A 26,760-nucleotide genomic window follows, 5' to 3' on the forward strand; every position below is an offset into this window, starting at 1 on the left:
CCTCCAAATCCCCCTATTACTCCTCCGTTTTTTTTTTTTAAATCCTTACAGGACCACATCTGCAAAGTTTCTCCAGTCAGGCCAAACAGATGTTCCTCCAGACACCCCTCAAAACCACCACCGGCCAATCTCCCCTCCCCACGATGCCCCTAATCAGCAGGAAGTAGCCAGATGAATAAATGGTGCCCCTATTCTATTTAACACAAAAGGTTAGTATGTAAGGTTGGTGGATAATGGGGAAGGTCACGTGGGTGGCTCAGGCCCGGGAACTTTGGCTAGGACTGCCCACAACCAAGTGCGCCAAAAGAAACTTCCCAGGAGTCCTTGGGAAAAGAGCAACACCTCCGTCAGCCAGTGAGATTTCACCACGTCATATTAGCTTGACCACCCTAGGGACCCTTTAAATATCTCCCACATCGGTCACCCCTTGGACTTCACTTAGCCCTGCACCCCCCCCCCCCCGGGACCAGAGAACCTCATTGGGCAGGAAGCGCGTTGTATTCAATAAAGCCTTTTATTATTCCACACTTCGTGGCTCCGGCCCCTTCCTTCCTTCTAGGTGGGGAAAAATACTTAACAGTTAGGAAGAGAGCTGATCCCCAATCTAGGTCCACTTATGTCGGGGTAGAAATTATGTAGAGGTTTCTTTACTCATACATTAGCTGCCTAGTCTTAAATGAGACAAAAATTGGGCTCATTTTGGATTGTTAATCTAAGTGCCTTTTCATGTGGCTTGGGCTCCCTCACAGTATGGTAGCTTTGGGCTTGCCAGGCTTTTTACAGTGAGTCCCATGCCCACAAATGATTTACATTTCTTCACATCCAAGTTCTCTCCTCTTAAAGCTTCATCTCCCTGAGGCATTGGGTTTAGGCTCAAGGCCCACGTCTTATAATGAAAAGCAAGTGCAGGTATATCATAGTTTCCTTGGGTATGGTTCCACTTCATCTGAAAACCCATGAATTAAAGAGACAAGTTTTCTGCCACTCCTCCCTCAAATGAACCCAATATCCAGTGGTGAGGAAGGTGTGAGCTAACTGTTCTCTCCTAAAATGGAGAGAACAGAACACAGCAGTCATTGGTTTACATCCCAGCATATATGACCCATTTATTGATTAAGACTTTGTTCTGCTCCCAGGTAGTGATGATCTGGGGCTTTTCCTTTGTCTCGTAGGTCTTTGTTCTTGTTTCATTTCCCCTAAAATGTAGCTAGTGCTTACAATTAAAACAATATTTATTGACTTTAGAGAGAGGAAAGGAGATAGTGGGAGAGGGACTGGAATGTGCCCTGACCAGGGATTGAACTGGAGACCTCTGTGCTTTGGGACAATACTCTAGCCAACTGAGCTATCCAGCCAGGGCATGTTTGCAGTTTTAAAGCCTGCTTTCTGTGTAGAATTTTGGGGAGACAAAGACCTCATTTAATTTTGTACTATCTCTGTTCCTTTAGATTCAAGCTGATATAATTCCTTTACAATCTTTGTGGATTTTTTTACGTTTCAATTCATAGAAATCCATTCTATTAGACAAAACTACCCAAAAACTCAGACATAAGCCTTTTCTTTTTTGAGCCCTCATGAAACTGCTATGAAACAATGCCTTTAATATTTTTACTAACTATTGTTTAATAGAGATGATAAGTCTTGCCTTAAAATCCTTAAAAGGCTGAAAGGTCCAGATATATCATCTTAAAATATGCCACTTCTGCATAGGAATTATTTTGAGCTGAAGGCAATTGAGAGTCCCTAGACCCAGGGACAGTTCTTTGCCCTCCTCTTTCCTGCCTAAAGGGGGTTACATTTCCTTTTGTGAAGGTATCTCCCCTCTCCTGTAGCAGGAAGAGGAAAGCAGTTCTTATCACCAAAGATGGAGAGTCTACACGAAGATAAGTCTGCAAAAACAAACCTTACTAAAATAACCTTGATCTTATTTTTAAGTTTTTTCACTGATTTGAGAGAAAAGCATCAACTCATTTCATTTAGTTGTTCCATTTAGTGTGCACTCATTGACTGCTTCTCTGTTCATGCTCTGACCAGGGATCGAAGTCACTATCTCTGCATGCCAGGATGACACTTTATCCACTGAGCCACCCAGCCAGGGCCAACCTTAAACTGCTATTAATCTCTATCATATATTTTCTAGTCACTTCCCCACAATTTATTATCTCTTGAAGCCCAAACCCTCTTTCCTTAGTTAAAATGGTCTACAAGCTCCCCAGTTAGTCTCTTTGTGTTTCAATTCTTTTCTGTGAACTCCTATGCAGGCAAAATATCAATAAAATTTGTGGGTTTTCACCTGTTAATCTGTATTTTGTTGATTAAAGAGGGTAGAGGAGACAATTTTTCTCCCTGACAAGGATTTTGTCTGGTTGGAAGAGTCTATGAAGCACCATTGTAGGTCCTAACAAAGGGCTGAAAGTCATACCCTTGGCTTTATTTTTATTCTGAAAACACATTTTCTTGACAGTGCTCTGGATTTTATTTTTGCTGAGATCTTTTCTTATTGTAAAAATCTTCCTGGATAAGTTCCAGTTAAGCTCTCTACATTTTCTCTTTATTATGCTTGAAAACAAAAGAGTGTGTCCATTAGTTCTTAATCCTTTTACATTTTACATAGGCAGCTGGAATAAGTCAGCAGCACCTTAACACCATCTAGAATTTCCTCAGCTAGATAACTGAGTTTATTAAGTACTTTTTTTTTTTTTTTTTTTTTTTTTGAGTGATGGGCAGGGAGAGAGAGACAGCCTGACCAGGGAATTAGACCGGCAACCTCTGTGCTCCGGGATGATGCTATAACCAACCAAACTATCTGGCCAGGGCTTATTTTTTGATTTTTTAAAGAAACAGAGAGAGGAAAGGAGAGAGAGGGGTGGGGGAAGGAAGCACTCATTTGCTGCTCCACTCAGTAGTGCCTTCCTTGCTTGCTTCCTGTGTGTGCCCTGACTGGGGATCGAACCTGCAACCTTGTCATTTCGGGATGACACTCTTAACCGATTGAGCTAATAAACCAGGGCTTAAGTACATTTCCTATTGTCCACATGACCTGAGATGAGATGACAGTGTTGCCAAATGTTCTGCCAATACATAACTACTATCTTCTTTCCTTCAGCTTCTGATAACATTTTCCTCACTTTATTCAAGACCTCACCATCAGCTTTTTATTTAATTTAATTTTTACCATCACCTTTCCCAACGCCTGTCTGGCTTATCATCTAGTCCCCAAACAAATACCACATGTTTTAGCTATTTTTGAGCCATTAACCTCTTTCTAGGTACCAAATTCTGTTCCTATCACCTATCACTGTGTCACAAACCACATCAAACTTCAAACAACTGTTTTAATATGTTCATGGATTCAGGGGCTATTCAAAAAGGGAATAGTAGATTTCTTCTGTCCATGCTGTCTGGAGCCTCAGCTGGGAATTTCTGAATGGCTGGGGGCTGGAATCACTTAGAGGCTTCTTTATTCACATATCTGGCACCTTGTCTGAGATGACTCAAAGTCTAGGCTCACTGGAGCTGTCACTGGGGATCTTTACACTTGGTCTCTACATGTGGCTTGGGCTTCCTCAGAGCTTGATGGCCGGAAGGGTAATCAGACTTTTTACAGGGTGGCTCAGGGCCCCAAGAGCACATGTTCCCAGGAAACAATGCAGAAGCTGAGGGCCTTAAATCACATTGAGTCACTTCTACCACATTACATTGGGCAAAGTAGCCTTACACTCATTCAGATTCAAGGAGGGAAGACATAGACTTTCTTTTTTTTATGGAAAGACTGTCAAAAACATGTGATCATGTTTGAAAACAGCCACATGCACACACTTGTATTAATATATGTAGAATACAGACTGAAAAGAAATAGACTGAAATACAAGTGATTAATAAATAATTATTACTGTGGTATTAAAGGCATCCCCCCCTTTTTCTTAGACTCTTGTACAGTTCTCAAATTCTCTTTTCTTTCTTTTTCTGGGGATATACAGGGAACTTTATTGATGGTACATGACAAGGCAGGGGTCCTAAGCCCCTCCCCTTCTTCAGGGGATCTGGGATAGAAAGTGTGGAGGCCAGAAGATTCTCCATGTGTTGGGGAATTGATTGGAGGCAGGGACTCCCCAGCAGATTAGGGTCTCACTTCTTCTCACTGAGGCTGGTGGTCCAGAAGGCTCTTGCTCCTTGGAGGCCCTGTGGACCATAATGGCCACCATCCTGTTGCTGTAGACAAATTCATTGTCATACCAGGCAATGATTTTAACAAAGTGGTCATTGAGGGCAATGCCAGCCCCAGCATTGAAGGTAGAGGAGTGGGTGTCACTGTTAAAGTCACAGGAGATAACCTGGTCCTCAGTGTAACCCAGGATGCCCTTGAAGTGGCCCTCTGGTGCCTGCTCCACTACCTTCTTGATGTCATTATATTTGGCAGCTTTCTCCAGGTCGCATCTACAACAGACATACTGGAAGTGGGGGCAGAGAAAGCCATGCCAGTGAGCTTCCCATTCAGCTCAAGGATGACCTTGCCCACATCTTGGCAGTGCCAGTAGAAGCAGGGACTATGTTCTGGGCAGCTATTCAGCCATCACACCACAGCTTCCCAGAAGGGCCATCTACAATCTTCTGGGTGGCAGTGATGGTATGGACTGTGGTCATCAACTCCTCCACAATGCCAAAGTTGTCATGGATGATCTTGGCCAGGGGGGCCAAGCAGTTAGTGATGCAGCGGGAATTGCTAACAATCTTGAGGGAGTTGTCATACTTGTTGTTATGGTTTATACCCACCACAAACATGGGGCCATCCACTGAAGGGGCAGAGATGAAGACCCTCTTGACTCCACCCTTCAAGTGAGCCCCAGCCTTCTTCAAAGTAGTGAAGACACCCGTGGACTCCACACAGCATGTTCAGCATCAGCATCGCCCCATTCGATGTTGGTGGGATCTCACTCCTAGAAGATGCAGATGGAAAATCTTCCTGTTCTCAGCCTTGGCCGTGCCTTTGAACTTGCCATGAGAGAAATCATACCATCTCTCAAGTTTTCTATAATTATATTAATTTGTAATAAATAATTATTTTATGTTTTACTTTGACAAATTTTAAGGATATTAAAAAAAAAGTAGTCCAATAAACTCTCATATACTCATTACCCAGCTACAATAAAGATCAACTCATGGTCAATCTTGCTTCATTCACATCTGTCCAACATTCTAAATAAAATGCTAAATATCATACCAATGTATTTCTAAATATTTTAGAGTGTATCATTAAAAGATACGGACACTTTTATCACTATAATACTTTAAAAACAGCACTTCTGCATAGCAAAGGAAACCATCAACAGGCCAAGGCAGTTAGTTAGCTCAGTCAGTTAGTGTCATCTTGAAACACCAAGATTATGGGTTTGATCCCTGGTGGGGCCGCATACAGGAAGCAACCAATGAATGCACAATTTAGTGGAACAACAAAACGAATGCTTCCTTCTCTCTCTCTCTCTCTGTCTCCCTTCCTCTCTCTGTCTCTCTAAAATTAATCAATAAAAAAGAAGAATAAAAAAAAACCCAACACACAAAAAAGACAATCTACTGAATAGGATAAAATATTTGCAAATCATATATTGATAAGAGGTTAATATCCAAAATATATAAAGAACTCATAGAACTCAACAGCAAAAAAAAAATCTAAAAAACGGGCAGAGGATCTGAATACACATTTTTCTAGAGAAGAAATAAAGATAGCCAACAGACATATAAAAAGGTGTTCAACCTCACTAACAATCAGGCAAATGCAAATTAAAACTACAATGAGATACCACCTCATTCCTGTCAGAATGACTATTATCAAAAAGACAAGAAATGGGAAGTGTTGGTTGTGCAACTAACACTTTTGGTTTAACAATAACAACAAAAAAGTATTGACAAGGATGTGGAAAAAAGGAAACCCTTGTGTACTAACAGTGGGAATGTAAATTAGTCCAGTCAATATGGAAAACAGTATGGAGGTCCTTCAAAATAATTAAAAATAAAACTACCATATTACTAAGCAATTCCATTTCTGGGTACATATCTAAAGAAAATGAAACACTAATTTGAAAAGATATATGCACCCTTGTGCTCACTGTAGCGTTATTTACAATAGCCAAGATATGGAAGCAACCTAAGTGTCTATCAATGAATGAATGGATAAAGAAGAATTATATATATATATAATTATCAGCCATAATAAAAGCAAATCTTGCCATTTGTGACAACATGGATGGACCTTTGCCTGAGTTGGGTGTGGAGGTGAACAAAATGGGTGAAGGGGATCAAAAGTACAAATTTCCAATTATAAAGTGAATGTCATGGGGTTGTAACATACAGCTAAGTGACTTTAATTTATAATACTATATTACATTTTTGAGTAGCTAGGAGAGTAGATCTTGAAATTACATTACTAGAAAAAAAATTTGGTAACTATGCATGGTGATGGATTTTAACTGGACTTGTGGTGATTATTTTGCATTATACAAATATCCAATCACTATGTTGTATACCTATAACTAATATAATGTATGTCAGTAACATATCAATAAAAATAAAAACTATTCCTTAATATCATTAAATATCTAGATTGTGTTCAAACTTCACCATTGTCTCACAAGTCCTATAAGTGTTTTTATTTTATAGTTTTATTTGTTTATACTAGAATACAAAAAAGGTTTATAAATTATGATTGGTTGTTAGGTCTTTTATGGCTGTATTAATCTATAGTGGATAGATATTAACCCTCAATGTCTTTTCAAAATTTTACTTATTTACTTATTTATTTACTTATTTTTAGAGACTTTTTTATTTTTAATTTTGTAATCTATTTTTTGAAGAAAACAGGTTTATTTGTCCCGTGGTCTTCATTCTGGTTGTTGATTATATCATCGTGTGTGTGTGTGTGTGTGTGTGTGTGTGTGTGTTTTGAAAACATGATCTGAACTGTTAGTCAGATGCAGGTCTCCTAAAATTTAACCAAAAACTATATTAAAGAGGATCAGAAGAAAAAAGTAGTAGATAAAATAAAAAACACAAAAGAAATTCATGGATATTGACATCAGGTAGAGAAAAGAAAGAAGAAAGCAAACATGTTTTAAAAAATTGTAAATTAATAATGAAAACAGTGAGAAGTACTAACAACCAGATGGGGAGAAGGGAGATGTTATATTGAATTCATTCATGTGTTTATTCAATTAATGAGTCATTCCCTATTTACTGAACATCTGCCAAGCACAAGATTCTATGTTGTATATAATAGAGTTGCTAAAACTACTAGAGGAAAACTATAGAACGTAAAAAGAAAATATTTGGAAAAGAAGTATGAAAAATTTTTAATATTTCCCTAGACATTTGTTTGGCTTAGCACATCTCAGAATTGGAGACTGGCACAGAGTGAAGGAACGGGATACAGTAGGCTCTTGTGGACAGTCAGTTAGGTATTTATAAATAGACCTTTGTCAGAGTGGATATGAGAGTTGTCATGTCTATGCCTTGCCCACTGTCTGGGACAGGGTCTTCAGTTTTAGGTCTTGAAAACTAGCATTTACAGTAAACTAATTTAAGAAACTTTTTCAAACTTCTATTAATTTATTTTTGATTATATCTATTTTTCTTCCAAATGTGACAGTCATTGTGAAAATACAAACCATCAGAAGGAGAAATTATTAAAACTGAAAGCCCAACGTCATCCATTATTAAGTGTCTCCTAAAATTTCAAGATTCATATTATTCTTTCTTTCTATTTGCAAACATTTATAAAGTACTAAACTTCTCTGAAAAAAATTATTTTTCCTTTGGAACTTAGTTAATAACTACTTCTTAATACATAATAATTACTTCTGTTGAAAGAAGTAATTTGCCTAGGGTCACACAGCTAGTAAAAGATGGACTAAGGATTCAAAACACAGTCTAGCTTTTAAGAGCACGTGCTGTAAGGGCTTTCTAGAGCAGTGCTAGCCAATAGAAGTATCTGAATCACAGCTGTAATTTAAATTTTTTAGTAATTGATGCTAATATATTTCTTTTCACCCAATATATCAAATTATTATCACTTAATCATCTAAACAATATGAAAATTATTAATGAGACATTTAATATTGTTTCATGCCGAGTCTTCTAAATTTGATGTGTATTTTGCACTTTCAAGGTATCTCAGTTTGGAATCATCACATTTTAAGTGCTCAGTAGCCATGTGTGGCTATGGCTACTCTACTGAATGATGTCAGGCTAGGGAGATTTATTTGTTCATTCAACTGATGCTTAGTGTAGGTCCATTATGTGCCAACCATCATGGTGTATGCTGGAGAATCTATGATAACTGAGATATGAACCTTACATTCTAGTTGAAGAGGCAGAGAAAAACAATTTAAAAATAGAGTAAGTATACACTATATATGAGATAATGTTGAGATCATGACCATAATTATAAAAAAAAAGAAAAGAAACAGAGATATATAGAGAATTAGTAGAGGTCTACTTTAGATAAGGTAACTAGGAAAGGTATTTTGGCAGAGGTGACATTAGAATAAAGAACCGGGTAACAAAAGCAATAATGAGCCTGACCAGTGGTGGCACAGTGGATAGATCATTGACCTAGAATGCTGAAGTCCCCTGTTTGAAACCCTGAGATCACTGGCTTCAGTGTAGCTTGTTGGCTTGAGTGTGGGCTTGTCAGTTTGAGCACAGGGTGACTGGCTTGAGCATAGGATCATTGACATGACCCCAAGGTCGCTGACTTGAGTAAGGGGTCACTGGCTCAATGTGAGTCCTTGGGTCAAGGCACACATGAGAAGCAATCAATGAACAACTAAAGTGAAGCAACTACGAATTGATGCTTCTCAGTCTCTCCCTCTTCCTTCCTTCCCCCCTTCTCTCTCTCTCTCTCTTTAAAAAAAAAAAGCAATTAAATAAAAGCAATAATGAAGACAACAGGCTGATTAATTCAGAGCTTATTATACTCCAGGTGCTGCTTTCCATAAATGTTATCTTCAAAAAAACTTAATAGGCTAGGTCTGTTACTATCCCCATTTTTTAAATGAGTAGACTGGAGTGAAAGACGTTTAGTAAATTGCCCAAGTTTACACAGTGACTGTGAAGGAGCCACTTAAGCCAGTCTGAGGAAGAAGAGCTGTCCATGCAGATGAATTCGAGTGTGAAAGTCTCAGGGCCACAGTAGCAGTCTACATACCGGCCCCCACCCACCTCCAGATCCTAATCCAGGCATGGCCAACATACGGCCTGTGGGCTGGATCTGGCCCGTGTAATGAGTTTATATGGACCACGATTAAATTTTTAATATTCTCTGCTACTTTAAAATCTCAGCTACTCAGAAGCGGAAGCGTCTTTGATTATTGGAAATCAAGATATTTAAGAACATAAGTGATACGCGGAAAAGAATTCCGTGTGTGACTAATCTAGGGTTAACTTCCAATAATTGGTTGAATGGATTCATGATACTTCTTTATTTTTAAAAAAATTCCATTATAAAGATTTACAACTTTTGTACTCGTCTGTACTCGATATGAACTGTTTGACGTTTAGCGGCGATGTGAAACCCACATTCTTTTAGGCAGAGTTTGCCAGTGTGCACCCAAGGTCAAACAATTTGTTATTTTTGTGGTCAAGTGTGCTGAATCAAGTGGCATTGTAGCATAGACAATAGCTGCAGTTGATAACTGAAAATGTGTTCAGGCTGTTTGTAAAACAAAATAATTGTTTTATTTGTGATATAACCCCTTCAAGCTCATTCTATTAATTAAATATTGTTTTGATTGATTATAATACAGTTTGGATATTTATACAGTATGTAATTATAATTTTATTAAATATATATTTTATTAAAATAATATTGTATATTAAAAATGTTTTTCACTCACATTTATTCATAAATAAATTACATAATAAAATTTTGTTTACTTAAATGAATCATTTTTGTATTTAACATTTTTTAATTTTAATATTTCATCCGGCCTGTGAAAAAAGTTTTCTTTCTAATCTGGCCTGGGGGCAAAAACTGTTGGCCACGCCTGTCCTAATCCCTGGAACCTGGGAATGTTGCTTTATAGGGCAAAAGGGACTCTGCAGATGTAATTAGATTACAAATCTTTAGATGGGGACATTATCTGGGCAGTCCCAATGTCATCACAGGGTCTTTATTAGAGGGAGGCAGAGGGGGATTGGACCTCAGTTGATGTAATGACTATGAAAGCAAGAGGTTGGAGTGCCGGGAGGAAGGGCAGGAGCCAGGGAATGCAGGCCTCCAAAGCTGGAAAGACAAGGAAACAGACTCACCCCAGACGTGTCCAGAAGTAACGCAGCCCTGCTGACCCTTAATTTTAGACAACTGACCACCAGAACCATGAGAGAATGAACATGTGCTGTGTTAAACCACTCAGTGTGGTGATTTGATGGCTGTAATATGGCAAGTGCAGGAACTGTATGCTTTCTTGCTGTGTGTTCTTTCTGGCCTCCAGATCTTCACCTGGCTGTTTTCTTGTCACCAGCTCCCTCCCCCAGGCCCTGCTCTTCAGCTTGCCCACTTCATGCTCTGCTATGACTTCCCTGAATGCCCCAGGCTTGGTTTTTCCTTCCTCTAAGTTCCTGAGCACTTAATGTATATCACTTATGCTATTGTATTATAATGCACCCTGTTACTTGTCTGAACCTTTCTTTAAAAAAAAAAGATTTTATTTATTGATTTTAGAGAGGAAAGAGAAAGAGAAAGGTGGAGGAGGGAGGAGAGGGAAACATCAACTCGCAGTTGCTCCTGGCATGTGCCTTGACTGAGCAAGCCCAGGGTTTCTAACTAGTGACCTCAGCGTTCCAGATCAGTGCTTTATCCACTGTGCCACCATGGGTCAGGCCGAGCCTTGCTTTTGAAGATGAACTTCCTGAGGGTAGGGAACCTATATTTTGCCTCTTTCCATCCTTAGTAACTGGCACAGGGACTGAATGAAGCAGTCCATTCAGTTTTATAGACTAAAAACAAACAAACAAATAAATAAACAGAAAAACACAATATGGAATCACACCATGTAAAGTTCCCAAAACAAGGCAACATGCTCAGCAGCCCCTGGCATTCTGGGGCCATGTTCTGACATCCCCAAAAGGGTGGCCCATTGTTCCAGGAAGATTTCCCATTCCCTTCTGAGTCTGACCTTGAACTGTTGGGTTTGAGGGCATCCTAAGTCAGACAGCTTCCCCAAGTATTGTTCAGTGTGACCCCACACCATTATTGCCAGTTGCTGGTGCCCTCCAGGTCCACCAATGATTAATGAGGTGAAGAAGGTTTTACAAACTTCTCAGAGCACACTGAATTATAGCTTGATAAACTTGCTGCACTTTCTGTAGGAAAAGTGACAATTTAGTTAATGTTCTTTTAAATTATGCCCATTTTTTTCTTAACCTAAAGTTCAAATAAGAAAAAAAAATTTAAAAACCATCTGTAATCTTTCTACTCAGAATTAATCAGATAACATTTTAGAAAGTTTATTGTTAATTTTGAAATTAGTACACTCTCATTGTCAAAAACATAAACAGTTCAGAACATAAAGTAAAGCATAAAAGAATGCCTAATTCCACTCCCCAGAGTTAACTACCATTAATATTTGGTGATAGTTTTGTCTAGCTTTTAAAATGAAACTAAAATAACTCCTAAAAAAATATAAGAGCTCAACAATAGTAATGAAAACAAATACAAAAATTCCCCTAATCCCCAAAATTCACCTATTAAAATCAATTTTTTGAATTTAAAAATATATTTTATTTATTGATATATTTTTTAGTTTTATTTTATTAATTTTTAATTCATTGGGGTTAATAAAATAGGTTTCAGGTATATAGTTCTTGTTTTGTTTTTTGTTTGTTTGTTTTGTTTTTTACAGGAACAGAGGGAGAGTCAGAGAGAGGGACAGACAGACAAGAACGGAGAGAGATGAAAAGCATCAATCATCAGTTTTTCGTTGCGACACCTTAGTTGTTCATTGATTGCTCTCTCATATGTGCCTTGACCGCGGGCCTTCAGCAGACCGAGTAACTTCTTGCTCGAGCCAGCGACCTTGGGTCCAAGCTGGTGAGCTTTTTGCTCAAGCCAGATGAGCCCGCACTCAAGCTGTTAACCTCGGGGTCTTGAACCTGGGTCCTCTGCATCCCAGTCCGACACTCTATCCACTGCGCCACCACCTGGTCAGGCACAGGTATACAGTTCTATAATACATCATCTGTGTATTGTGTGTTTACCACCCCCAAAATCAAGTCTCTTTCCATCATCATTTATCCCCCCTTTACTCTCTTCTACCTCCCCCACTTCCCTTGCCCTCTGGTAATCACCAGTCTGTATCTATGAGTTACAGTAACAGAGTGGCAGCTGTCAGAGGAGAAGGAAGGGGTTTGGGGGCTGTGTGGAACAGGTGGAAAGAAAAGGTAAAAACAAAACAAAACAGTGAACAGCTTAAATAATCATGGAAGAGATTAGCTTTGCAACTGCTCATGAGCCCTGTGGACACACAACTCTTTCAGAGATTCAGTTTACAATGGACGAGGACAATGGGATGGATGATAACTCTCCCAATACTTGATCAGCATTGGGTGGTTACCTATATAATACTTGCATTGGTGAAAATAACAAAGGTGGGAAAGATCTTAATTGGTTTTATAGTAACTGGCTGAACTAAGTAAAGAAATCTGGAGTGTTGAGTTTTTATTTCTGGTTTCTGCTCCATTTCTCATCATGGAGGAATTGACAGCTCTGTGGTGCTGCTAGTGATAGCTTGGATGAATAAATAGTATGTGTGAAGTGATTTTATTTAACATCCAAGGTTAAACAAAGTTCAAGGTGAAACTATAGACTTTACCTGTCAATATGGCCTTTGTTGTGACTATTTTCAAGAATATAGACTCTGTGGCTGATTTCTTTTCTTTAAACATACTCTATGCATACTTTCCAGAAGCAGTTGCAGAGCTGACCTTGAAAAAGCAACTTTCTTATTTCTGGAGAAACTGGTTACATTTGCAAAACAGGTTGAAGAGGTTAACATCTGAAATGAATTTCTTATTTGCCTATTGATTTTCATGAGTGTGGAAGACTCAAACTTCACAAACAACAGTGAGAACCTTGAAAAATTCACACTCACCACACATTAGCTTTACCCCTGGATTTTGCTTTTTGTAAATATTTTTACCATGATCTTTTTGGATATGAGTGGCTGTGGTAGCACTAGCAGTTTCCAGACCTCTGTATTACAGCCATGGGGACGTGATTCTGAGCCCAAGAGTACAGCAGTGGCATGCGTTTCAGTGATTTTGTAAACACCCAATCACCTTTTACTTGAAATGCCTCCTGTGGTTTCTATATTCTATAATGACTCTTTTCAGGTAAAGGACATAAATATAATTCAGTCATTGCCCTTATAAACTTACTATTGGGCAGACAGACAAAACTTGAGTAGGAAGCTAATGAAGGCGCTGTGGCCGTAAAGAGGAAGAGTGTGATGCGTGAAGGGGTGCTTCAGTTATCTCTGCTGCAGACCATACCACCCCCAAACTTAGGGACTCATTTTTCTCAGTTTTGTGGACTAACTGGGCTTGGTTGGGCAGGTCTGTTGGTCTTATGTCCTTGCAGTCAGATGGTGACTGCGGCTGGAGTTTTCCACAGGCTCATCTGAGACACTGGGATGGTGGGCCTTTATCCCTCTGTTTCCTTAAAGTCTCTCCTCTCCATGCAGCTGCTTCAGAGGCACTTCGTTCAGTCTTTCCAGAAAGGAAGGTTGGGGACCTGACATGGTAGTCCAGGGCTCCCCAATCACACCTGTGGAAGCTACCAGGTCTTCCCTAAGTGGTTGGTCCAGAACTGGCCCAGCATCAATTTTGTTTGTTTCCTGATTAAAGTGAGTCACAGGTCCAGTGCGGTTCCATGTGGGTAGGCACTACATAAAGATATAAACACTAGGAGATATGACTCACTGGGGGTTGTCTTGGAAATTAGCTACCACAGAGGGGACACTCTGGGGAAGTAGGGATGTTTCCTGGAGAACATCCAATTGTCGATGAACTAACAGACTTGATTAGAAGACCCAGAGCCTGGTCCAGAACCTAGCATAGCTATTACTTAATAAATGGTAATGTAAAAAATAATGGAAGAAAAGAAGAAAGGCAGGCAAACATAGGATGTATAGGTTGGTGGGCCCTTCCAGACAAGGGCAAAAGAACATTGTTTAGGGGCAGAACCGTGGTTCTCAGGACCTGCATGTATACCTATGGGCTTGAGAACAAAGGGGCCTGAGAGTCCACGCTGGGGAATTGGAACTTGACCCTTCAGACTGTGGAGGCTACTGAACAGTTTTAGGTAACAGAGAGGCATTGATCACAATCACATACTACAAGGATTCCTCTCGGGCCTAAGTGAAGTGTGCGGCTGGTCTGGGGAAGATGGTGCTAGGGAAACTGAGACCAGTTAGGCTGCTGTAGTGTACCTGGTAAGGGAGCAAGATAGTGTTTGAAAAAAAAACTGTGGCAGAGAAGAAGCAGAGGAGGACCCAGACTGAGAATCCTGAAAGGGAGAATGAACAGTCCCAATATTCTGTGATTTGTGGTGTGACCAAGAGGGTTTAAACACACATGAGGACATTTGTCTTAATATAGTGCATATTCCTCCATAAATTTATTATAAATTATGAGTATGTATACATATGTATGTATGTATGTATATATCCCTGCACAATTTAAAAATAAATACAATATAAGAAGTAGTACGTTCCCAGAGTTTCTGATGTAAAATAAAATGTGAACTTTGTGCTGCTAATGGAATATATTGCCACTATCAGACACAGCGCTGATTGCAGTCTCTCACTGAAGTGAACAGGAAGCTGAAACAAAGAAACAAGTCCATCGTCCTGCTCTCAGCCTTCAAGTCTTCTAGGGCATGCTAATGATTGGCAAATAAGAACCAGTAGCCACTTGCCAAAAGAGAAATGTACTAGTTTTCCATCTTAGCTCAGCTCCTGCATCTCAAAGGAGAGCTCCAAAGGGTGGATTTGATGCCAAGAATTAAGAGTTTAACAATCATATCTGAGTGTAAAAGTATTTGAGCCTTGGCCAGAGGGCTAGGTTGGTTGGAACATCATCCCGATATGGAGAGGTTGCTTGTTCGATCCCTGGTCAGGGTACATACAGAAACAGATTTCTGTCTCTCTCACTCTCTCAAACAAATACCTAAAAATGAAGCCCCCACTGATTTAGAGGAAGGGGCGGTCCAGTGTTTTATAATCATATATAACATTTGGGGGTGACTTTCCTATCAATACACTTTTCATGAAAAAAGAGACTTAAAGATACCAAGTCATTCCACATAGTTCAGAAGGGTGATGAATGGTAAACAGATGATAGAACTTACAGCAGAGTTATTGTTGTGTAATTATCACTAGGGGTGAGAGTTCAGTGTGTTCTGTAATGTAGACAGAAATCTTGTGTGCATGCATATATACTGCTTACAAAAATTAGGGGATATTTTATCACTTCGTATTCATTTTGAAATATCCCCTAACTTTTGTGAGCAGTATATTTAAGGTGTTCAATGCTCTGTGTGGAATGACTTGAAGCAATTCAACTTGAAGTTGAATTATAAAATGTTTTATAAAATTATAACAGAAATTATAAAGCTACCTGTGCGCTTTCAAAAGCCATGACATTTTGCTTATTTTAATGAAACAAACGGCAATAGCATTTTACTATGCCCATTCTATCTCATGATTATAAATCTAACACACTTTAATAAGAGAACCTGGCATTGATAAGTTATCATTAGGTAGACCAAAAGATCCATATAGGCTAGTTACTTTCACTCTTAGGACCACTATCACAGCCACTGTTTACAGAGCTTGACCTCCCCTTCTTCCCAGAGTTACCTGTAGACCCTTTCCTACTGCTCAAGCTGTTCACAGGGAGCAATGAGGGCTGGCTGCCTGCTGAGTGGGCCTCACTCCTGCTTCCTTCCGCAGGAGGCCCTTTTGCTGCCTGCTGCTCTGATGCAGTTTCCCATTAGGTTTATTGCTCCCACATTTAGCTTGGTAGAGTTTTGGTTTTTTTTTCAAGTTGCATTTGAGTAAAATTTGGTTCAGTGTCAACCAGACCTTTTCTCTTCTGACCCTTCTTCAAGTGGATTTTCTAGGTGACTTTGTTGACATGAAAAACCTTAGTTTTAAACTTTTTTTAGAAAGAAAAAAAAATGAAGTTAGCTATGCAAGCTTGCCATACTTTAGCAATCAGCTTGTACCAAAGTTCCACCCTGTGTTTTCTAAAGACAGTTTTACCTGCCTTTGAACATTGTGTCCAAGAATTGAGACAGTTACCTTAAGTAGACAGTTTGCATCAGTAGCAATGTCATTGAACATTTGAGAGATGGTCCTTCCGTTGGGAGGAGAAAGAGTATATACAAACAGGTCCCCAGTCCCTAGGCACACACTGATTGATCATTGTTACCACTGCAACCCACATAAAACACCCTAAACACATGCACACAAACATACATAAGCCCAACAGGCATAGTCAGACACAAAGAGACAGAAAGACATCTTGAGACACAAACATCACACCTACAGACACACAGATCTAGAGAGGGAGGGAGGGAGGGAGGAGAAAGAGAGAGAGAGAGAGAGAGAGAGAGAGAGAATATAAATGAGGGAATTAAGAACCAGCTGATTTCACCAACTTGAAAGGACAGTGCAAGACTTAGATTTCATTCAAACTTAAACGCACTGAAGTGAATTAGTTGAAGGAGAGGATACAGATAGGGTGACAGTACTCGCCAAAAGGGGCTAAAATTATTTTGAGAAATCGAAACAGCCTTTGTTGTTCAAAAGGAGAAATTTGGGGAACTCGAGTGACTCCTATTTACTCTGGTAACTTTACTGTTAATCCATTCTGCATGATCCTGCTTTTTTAAATTGTGAGTGCTTCTCTGGTAAGCACTGCACGACTTACAGTGGTGCGGTGCAGAGTTGGAACCCAATAAATGCTGGCTGCTGAATCTGTTCAGGCGCCAGTCAGAAAGGTGCAAGTGAATTACAGGCATCAGACCTGCTTTAAAAATATAAGTAAAAAAATATAACTATAGGCAAGCAGAACCCGAAATCATCATCAGCTCTCAAATGTTTTTGCAACGTTATGAATTTAGCTTTTTTAAAAACTTCATTTCACCGATTTCTCTTTATTGTATTTATTCATTTTCTTGATTTTTAGAGAGAGGAATGGGATGTAGGGAAGGAGGGAGGAAGGGTGAGAGAGAGAGAGTGCTCTAACCAACTCAGCCATCCAGCTGCAGCTGAATTTAGCTTTTAAGGAGATAAATTCTTTAGCCATTCTACAGGAAGAAATACATCGCAGAAGAGATTTCGTTTGCTGTGCACAATTTCTGTGCAATGCACTGTGCGATGCGACACTACTCACAGAGTCCCCCAGTTCTGGATCCGTCCACATAATGCCATGCTGTCCTGATTCTCCGACCCAAGCTCTCACTATCCTGGTGGCTTCAGTGGGAGGGTGTGATTGATGGGGAACCCTTGCAGGACTTTCCGAATCAGGGACAACAAGCGTCAGCAGTCAGGCCAGTGCTGCAGCGGTCGGCGGTCGGCGAGTGTGGGGAGTGCTGAGGCCGGTGTTGGAGCAGGATCAGCGCCCCATCTTCTGCAGCATCTGGCAGCGTTCCTTGAACATACCTCCTGCCAAAGATTCGGGAAGGATTGGTGGGGCCTGTGGCTTTAGCTCTGAGAATCTTCGGGAAAGGAGGTGAGGGCGGAGTGCCCGTGGACTTCCCTGCAGCGTATGGGAGCCCTCGGCTCCGGCTCCGGGGATGCTGGCTGCACCCGCAGAGCAGCGTTCACTTGGCGCTCACAACTGCAACTTCGTGCATCCTTGTGGGAACCCTGCTTTTCCTTGGAGATCTGGGAAGCCCTCAGTGTGTTTCCTATTACAGAGGAGTGTGGTCAGCTGGCAGCGGGGAGGTGGTATGTCACCTTTGCAGTTCTGGGACCTGAAGATCACCTTTTTGGTAGAAAGGGGCCCTTTCCAATGCCCAGCTGGCTGGGTTTTCGGCCTCCTCCCTGGGGAGACTGGGCCCTGCCCGGGACTCAGGCTTAGAAGTCCAAGCTCCTCCGCCCCCTTGGGCCTGCAGATTGCCTCCGCTAGAGAGTTGGCCAAGGGTGGCTGCACAGAGCTGGGAATTCACATGCTGAGCTCCATGTAAGTCGCCCTTTGAGCAGTGACCTAGACCCTGCAGTCTGAGGGGTCGAGACAAAGTCCTCGGTTTCTGCCTGAGCTCTTTCCTCTTTCTTCCTCTCTTCAAGGCCTATCTGGCCAGCCAGGCTTTGCTCTGGCTGCCACCCCTCAGTGTCCCTGGAAGGCCAGTCTCTACTGGCAATACCACTTGCCCTCCACCAGCCCTATCGTGCCCACTACTCCTGCCCAGTAATAAACTCTTCAAAGACATGTCTCATTTCATGCTCTTCGTGAGCCCATTTTGTGGAAGATGAACCAGGAGAATTAAGTACTTGTGTAGGCAAAGAGGCCTAGGAGTTCAAGTGTAGGGCTGCTGGTGGAGCTCTTCTTTGAGGGAGGCACAAGCATCAACAGCCCAGAGAAAAGCCAACTGCGAATGTTCCAGGGGGGTGTGTGGAGGCAGGAAGGGGGGTGGCTCTGGACGGTTGAGGCCAAGACCTGGACCTAGTCCGCACCCCACACCCTCCCAGCCCCAGGTGACCACCTTTTCTCCTTGCATTGGAGAACCCTAGAATGAGCAGGGAAAGGCAGCTGCCAGCCAGGGCACTGTGCAAAGCTGGGAGCCATGCTCCCCAACCCCACCCCGCCGCCAGGCAGTGGAGCCCTGGAAACCTCCTTGCCTTGGTCACTGTGGAAAATCAGGGGAGATTCTTTAGGAGGAAGTATACAGTAAAAATCAGTTATATGAACTAGAGTCACATCAACAATGACAGTGTGAGGATTTGTTAAAGGAGATGACAGCTGCTTCTGTGGCAGAAGACCCCGACAGTTTTTGCAGCTGCAGCTCCCTCTAACTTTAAAAATAATGATGGCCATAAAACAATAGTAATGTTGCAGAGGGACAACTACTTTCTAGATACTGAGTCAAGCACTTCACATGCATTCTCCGGTTTAAATCTCACAACTCCTTGCGGTAAAATTTGTCACCATTTTATAGATGAGGAAACGGACACACAGGGAACTGAAATAATTGTATCAGGCTTCTGGGCCAGTATTACGGGGGCCTGAGGTACAAAAGTATATTTCCTGAACTCCAGAGACCAGAGGTGGGGATAGAGAGGCTGTAGAGCAGGGGTCCCCAAACTTTTTACACAGGGGGCCAGTTCACTGTCCCTCAGACCGTTGGAGGGCCGGACTATAAAAAAAACTATGAACAAATCCCTATGCACACTGCACATATCTTATTTTAAAGTAAAAAAACAAAACGGGAACAAATATAATATTTAAAATAAAGAACAAGTAAATTTAAATCAACAAACTGACCAGTATTTCAATGGGAACTATGGGTTTGCTTTTGGCTAATGAGATGGTCAATGTGCTCCTCTCACTGACCACCAATGAAAGAGGTGCTTCTTCCAGAAGTGCGGGGCCGGGCCGGATAAATGGCCTCAGGGGGCCGCATGCGGCCCACAAGGCCGTAGTTTGGGGACCCCTGCTGTAGAGTGAGGGCCAGCTCCCTTTGACACGGCTGGCTGATGAGAAAGTTCCCCTTTCTGAGCTACCGAATTTCTTTTCCTCCTAGGGGTGAAATATTTGATTTCTCTCAAAAAACAATGAAAACAAAACAAAAAGCAAAACCAACAACTAAACAAAAACAAATCCTGTGTCTCTTTGCAAAGGAGACTACTAGCAACCACTCCTGGGAGTCAGCCTACAGTTTCCCAGGGTGTCAGTGCTCAGGAGGCACCTGCCAGGGCACGGTGGGGTTAAGACACCTGTGAGAACTGTGAGGAGCACAGAGGTCCAGGGGTTGGAAGCCCACTGAGTCAGGGCCTATTTGTTCCTAGAACAAGACACTTTTGGCCCAGGGGCTCTAGAGGCAAAGACTCATCCAAAGCAACACTCCCTCGGGTAAGCCAAATTTTAAAAAAAGGCCTCTCCCAGACCACATCTTGGGGAAGAAAGGGGACTCAACCATGGCTGGTTCCCTGAGGCTCTGGCCAGTTCAGTGCTACCCATGCCCACTCCCACCCCCCCATGCCTCTGGGCTATTTTACTGATGAAATCTGTCTTGAAAAGTGACTCTTAACTAAAAACTGAAACAAAACAAAACTGAGGATACACAGACTAATTGTTATCCCAGCCCCAATCCCAAACCCAAATGTGGCTCTTTCCTAGTTAGTACTGAAAATTGAAATGCTGCTTTAATTTTTAAAATAAAATTGAATTATTGCAGTGCAATAAAGGTTGAATCCAAAGCAAAGGGACCAGTTTTCATCACTTTCCATGTTATCTATATTTATTATTTTCCACAAACAACACCTGCACACAAGGCCCAAACTCTCAAACCAAAACTGACTTTGAAACCACAGACCTATTTGTAAAGAACTGTTAGGTAATTTAACAGCATTAAATAAAAATAACCAGTTTCCCAAATTCCTCAACCATATGCTTTAAAAAAAAATCATTTCTAAAGATATGAAAATTATACTGGCTCTATGACTAGATTCCAAGATGGGTCAGTCCATTCACTTTGCCTTCTGCACAGCCTCCCTGCCCTGAAGACCAGGAACTAAATCCAAATCTAAATAGAAAGTTTGCTCGGGAGTCTTTCTCCCCCAAACCCCTTGTTCTAGGTCTACGAGGCTCCTGCTCTGTCCCTGCACCCAGGCCCCGATGCTGCCCAGCTTCCCTTGCAAGATCTCTTCTTCAGAGGGAGGAGCTGCAGTTTGGAGGAAGGATGTGTGCTGGGGGTGTATGTGGATGTGCTAAACATAAAAAAAAAAAAAGAGAGGTGGAGAAGGAAGAGGGGAGAAGTTATTCAAATCCAGGGGCATCTATTTCACTGAGTCTTTGAAACCACAGACATTTCTTTTCAATTATTCCTAAATGTTAAGGCAGAAGCCTGAATCAACATGGCTGGCTCAGTTTCTGGACAGATAAAGGCACTCCATTGAGCCGGCCTGCCCCAAGTTGGAGAGTGTTCCAATTAATACAGTTTCTGTTTTCTCCTGAAGAATCGGTTTCTTTAAAGAGATCCCCGGTTCTGGAGTTGTGGGACCTCTACAACAGTGGCAGATGTGGCTGACCCAACAACATCTCTAGAAGAAGCCTCCGTTACAGAAACCACCCCTTCTTCCAGAAGACAGCCAGCGTCTCCCCGCCGGCCCCTGTGGGCAGAGGTGCCTGAGAGCATCGCTTCTGCCCTCCGGTCTGGAGTGGGCGCCGCAGTTCCTGCCCCATCAAACCACCAGAGCCGGGGGTCCTCACCTGGGGTCCTAGGCCCGCTTCCCCCTCCTCTGTAAGTGGTCGAAGCTGCTGGCTGGGAGGAGCTCCCGCCTCTCACCGGGGTTCCTGGGGCCGCAGGGGCGGGACACTAGAAGGCTGGGGTGAGGCACTAAGGCCTGGAGGCAGACGGCCTTCTCGGGCAGCAGCCGGGACAGCCGGCGGCACAGCTGCCCCGGGGGGCGGTGGTGGCGGCAGTACCAGCAGCTCCTCACCCGAGGTCATCACGCAGTCCTGCTCGGGCTCTGCGTCTCCGCCATCCCCGGCTGCTGTCCCACAGCCGCGCTTCTTGTCCTCTTCCTTTTTCCACTTCATGCGGCGATTTTGGAACCAGATCTTGATGTGTCTTTCGGTCAAGTTTAGCATGACAGCCAGTTCCACTCTGCGCGGCCGCGAGATGTATTTGTTGAACAGGAACTCCTTCTCCAGCTCCAGCAGCTGAGCGCGCGTGTAGGCGGTGCGCGTCCGCTTGTTCTCCTCAGGTTCTGCGGGGTAGGCGCTGCCTGCGGGGGGGGGGGGGGGGGGGCAGTGCAGGTGTGAGTCCCTCACCCCGAGCTCCTCTTGCCCTGCCCCCACCCAGGTAGCCCAACCTTCAACCCCAAACCTACCAGGCTTTCCCTCTTTCATTCTCCGCACCTAGTCCCTGCCCCTGCCCCAGAGCCCGGTATGGGCCACACAGCCTTCAGTACTTAAGGTCACCTTTTCTGGGGGGTCAAGGCTCTCAATGACTCTGCCTTGGGCTCCATTAACAAGTTTCCTGAACTACTGTTTGTATTGATGCTGATTAAAATGCACACAATAAATGTCTAAACCTATTTGATTCTTCAAAGGAGGCAGTAAAATGTCTTTAATACTGAACTAAAACAACAACAACAAAAAACCCCAAACTTCTGATCATGACCCACAGTAAGGAATACATTTCAGCTCACAATCCAGTTCACACAGATATATAACTGACACAAAATATTTCAGGACATAAAATCAATCTTTACCATATATGATGCTATTTAATTATTCCTATACTTTACTATTTCATTCTTTTCAAAAAAAGTGAAAAAGTTCTTAACCCAGCACATTGATTTCACCACCTTGAGCTAATACAACAACGCACATACATTGTTATATCTGACCATATATTAGCTCTCTATACTTATATCATAATCAGCATCAACTCAAGAGCCAGTAAATTTTCTATAATTGTCCTTTTAATCTCGGTTGGGCCCCTATCCTAGAAAAGGAAGGAAACTATTTTGGGTCTCTAAGGAGGTAGCCTCAGCTTCTGTGTCCTGGGCCAAAACTCCTGACTGAGGGGAGGCTCAGAGGCCTGAACCCCGATGGGGATTTGAGGAGGTGTGAGAGAGGGATGAAGATCTCCAGCTCTAAGTCCAACCTTGGGGACACAGCAGGTTTCAGGTGCCCAATTTCTACAGCACATCTCTGTACACTGTATTGTGTGTTTACCTTGCCCCCAAGTCAGGTTCAGATTTTTCAGTGGTATGAATGTAACCATGTGTGTTTCCATGGAGATGTGGAAAAATTGATCTTCAGAAGAAAAAAAAAGAATCAGAAATGTAAAACAAAATAAAGTGGAATTAATGGAAAATATTGTTGGTCCCAGTTAGCTTTCTAGTTTCTGCTTCTTTTTTGCCAAGTATACTGATTTCTATTGGGTTTGATTGACTCTGGATCATCTCTCAAAATTATTTATTGTTTAAGCTATCCCAATTTGTTGTGTGTTAGTAAATTGTAGTGTGACCCTGTAAATTAGCACTGCACAACCAGTACTTGTCTTGTGCTCCTTGAGGTCTTGAGATTTCCTTTCTATTTGAGATACTGACTTCACGGGCTGTGGACTCTTTTTGTTCCACCAAAACTCTAGCAAGAGGCCTAAGTCTGTTTGTGTTAGGGCAGAGGAATGAAACATTTCTCCTGTGACTCTTGGCTAGGCCTTAGGGAGATAAAAAGCTGGCGTGTTGTTTTGGGAGGAGGGTTAATTACATGATAGAACCTGCCTGAGTTTCCCTCAGGCTAAAAGTTGGCTCTCAGAAGCCAGGGCAAGAGGCCTGAGTCAGCCAGCAAAGGAGGCCTGTTTGCTGCAGGGTATCTCACTCAGGCCTTACACTTGCAAGCCTTCCTCGACCTTGGAGAGAAGCATGGAGAACATTTAAAACATTTAAAAAGGCCTTCCAAGTCTTTTAAATTCAATCCACAATCTCTCCCGATCTCTTTTTTCTGTGGGCTTCACTAAGGTTCTGTGAGAGGCTGCACAGGGGCATCAACCCCTGGCAATCTATGCTCAGGAGAGGTGGTAGGTAGATGGAGGTTGAGGTGGAGGCAGTTGGTGGGATTATGGGGAAGATGGGAAGGTACTGGATAAGGAGAGTCGGCCAATGAGGCTTTGACAGTTAACTTTTTAGGTTGAGCTTTTCAGAAGTCCCTGTTGTTGTTAGTATTAAAATCTGTACTACTAACAAAAGCTCTTTGGTCACTTGGCTCTCCCCAGAGGCATTAAACCTCGTTAGGAGCAGGCAGGCAGGTTCACAGACCTTTGAAGTTCACATTTTTGGAAAGTTTCCCAGGGATGACCCCACTCAAGCAGCTTCCAGAAAAGTGTGGTCGGACCCCTTCCTGTGAGCTGAGCCTGAAACGGGCAAGAGGGCAACGGCAGAGGCCCCTCCAGCCCTGATGCTCCAGCCTGAAGATATCACCCTTCCAGGGTCCCTCCAGCCCACGGGCAAGGCTGCCGATTTTCCTTCAGATTTTGCTTTCTGGCTTCTTTGGTCTGCTAAAGCCCAAGCTCCCCCAGAGCTGGGGTAACACCCCTGAGTGAGGAGAGTGGAAATGTAGCCCTCCGCAAGGCCACCTTCGTCTTTTTCCTGAAGAAGCTGCCAAGAGGGTCCGGAAGGCCAGAAATGCATCTCTCTAGCACCCAGTGGGAAGGGCACCCTGGAGGGACCGCAGCTCTCCGTAGGAAACTACGGGCTGACAGTCTCCTACTCCCGATAGAAGGACACCGTCTTCTAGCCTCCCCGGAGACTTCGAAGCCTCAGGCCCCGGACGCACTCTCAGGGTAAGTACGAAGAAGCAGCTTGCACATCTGGCGCCCCCTTGGGCGGGGATTTCGCAGGAGGTGGGAAAGATTGTGGCTGAGTTGGGGCCCTGTCCTGCCTCAGGACCCGCCTGCTCCTCACGTTCAGCTTTTGGGAGAAAGTGAAGTAGGAGAGGGGAGCCCCGGAGACCCTGGCCCAGCCCCCCCCCCCCCCAAGCCCTGCTTGGCTATGCCAGGGTCAGGGTCAGCAGGGCCGACCAGACTGCGAGGATGGTCGGGGGGTCTCCAGCTGAAGCCTGTCCCCTTACTCCCGATAGTGAGTTGGAAGGAAAGAAAAGTCAACTATTTGCAATGCAGGTGTGCCCAGAAGTGGCTGCAGCATGCAAGCGATAACATTGTGTGGTGGTGGCGGCACAGACGGCGCAGGAAATCGCTGCCAGCTCCGGGCGGGTAAGGGGGGGGGGGCGCTACTCCGCTCTCCGCCTCCTGCTCCGCGGAGACCTGTTATCTGCCGCAGCCTACAGCTGTGGGGACCCAGGGCTCCCGCTTCCCTGGGCCGGCTGTTCAGGGAGAGCATCTCCTTCCCCAAACTGACTTTCTGGAAGGAGCTCTGGGAGTCCCCCGTCACTCGCTTCCGTTTGATCAAAAGTAAAACTAGGACCGCAGACCCCTGGTCCAGCTGCCTGGCTCCGAGGTGAGTGGCCCGTCCCCGGCCTAGCGATGAGCCATCGTCTTGCCTTAACCCCTGCCCGGTGTCTCCGGTCTCCGGACGTCCCTGCTTTCCTGCATCTGCCGCGTGCCCGGGACTGCCGCGGTGCTGTGGTGAAGCCGCCGGGCTCAGGGCGCGAGGGGCCCAGGCTCGGGAGCCGCGCTCCTACTGCTCAGATGTACCCCAAACCCTGTTGGCTTCCTTCGCGCGAAGCCCCGGGAGACCGAAGCGCGCGGATTCTCTGCTGGAGGAAGATCCGAGGGCCCGAAACCTTGAGCTCCGCCAGGCCTTGGCTTTCTGGCAGGGGCGCGGGTCTACCGGAGTTCAGGGTACAGGGCAGGAAGGGGCTTAAGCTTCCAGGAAGAGAGTTGAGAGGCAAAGACATTCCGACTTAGACCACAAAAGTGAGTCGGTGCGGGACCGCCTCGTGGGCCACCTGTGTAGTTTAGTCCAACCCGGGTTTATCCGTAGGGGCAGGGAACGCGAACTGGGGGAGGTCCCGCGGAACGATCCGAAATAGGGGGAGCCGAGGGAGAGAGCGTGAGGACCGAGGGGCAAGCAACCCAGGCTTACCTAACCACTGGCCTTTCCACGCGTGAGCCTTGGTAGACTTCATCCACGGGAAAGGCAGCTGGACGCGGCCTGGCTCCTCCAGGGCGCCCGGTTCGGCTCCATCCGAGAAAGTCCCGGCGGGCTGGTGGGAGAGCGCGAGCGGAGCAGGGAGGTGGTGGTGGAGGTGTGCCACCGCGGGTTCCTCGGCGAGCGGAGGCACCTCGTATGGGGAGATGTCCGGCGGGCTGCCTTGCTCCAGCGTGCCCAGGGCGCTGGGGAACGGAGGCGGCGGCGGGGGCTGGCGGCCCATGTACAGGCACGCAGGAGGGCTGGCGCTGAACTCGGGCGCGGGGCCCCGCTGGAACCCGCACGGGTCCTTGTAAAGCTGCGTGGCCGCGTAGTACTGCTCTTCGCCGTTCATGGCTGCAGTGCGGGCTGGGGAACCCGCAGTGAGGAGCGGGAGCCAGGGACTCGTTGCTGTGCGGCGCTCTCACCTCGCGTGCCGGCCCCGCTCGCGTTGACAGCTTCGCTCTGCTGGCGGAGGGCACCCGCCGCTCGCCGGGACCTGCGGACCGCCCGCCCCTCAATAGGCGCCGTCGTTGTCCACGTGACTCAGCATGGGGCTACCATTGGCCTCGCCTACTGTCCTAGGAAGCAAGGCCCAGGTGCCCGTGAGCACCCGCATTTCTGTCGATTTTCTTTCGGCTGAGTTTACTGCACACACCTGAATGCGCAGTTGGCAGCTCTTTCCAAAGTGGGGCGCGCATGAAAATCTTAGAACTTCTCATTTATAGAAACAGGGTCGTCAGACTTTAAACGATCTATTTGTCTTGTAATTCAATAACGTACATATTAGTAAATAAAATGTATAAATATACATGCTGAGGTTGTACACTTAAGTTGTTTTTGTTTTTTTTTTAACTGTTAGGGAATACGGTCACAAAAA

General features: G+C 44.0%; 1 protein-coding gene and 1 pseudogene across 1 annotated transcript; both read right to left on the reverse strand.

The window, feature by feature from the left end:
* The window catches only part of LOC136322402 (glyceraldehyde-3-phosphate dehydrogenase-like), a 39,887-nt pseudogene extending 18,425 nt beyond the window's left edge, over positions 1 to 21,462 (reverse strand).
* PDX1 (pancreatic and duodenal homeobox 1) lies at positions 19,661 to 26,373 on the reverse strand. Its single transcript, XM_066258961.1, has 2 exons — positions 25,836 to 26,373; positions 19,661 to 22,007 (listed from the first exon to the last, which is right to left on the reverse strand). The coding sequence occupies exons 1-2, from the start codon at positions 26,233 to 26,235 to the stop codon at positions 21,562 to 21,564; spliced, it is 846 nt and encodes a 281-aa protein (XP_066115058.1). The 5' UTR covers positions 26,236 to 26,373; the 3' UTR covers positions 19,661 to 21,561.
* Positions 26,374 to 26,760: the final 387 nt, after the last annotated feature.

The sequence above is a fragment of the Saccopteryx bilineata genome, chromosome 2 (assembly GCF_036850765.1).
Source record: "Saccopteryx bilineata isolate mSacBil1 chromosome 2, mSacBil1_pri_phased_curated, whole genome shotgun sequence".
Lineage (NCBI taxonomy): Eukaryota > Metazoa > Chordata > Mammalia > Chiroptera > Emballonuridae > Saccopteryx > Saccopteryx bilineata.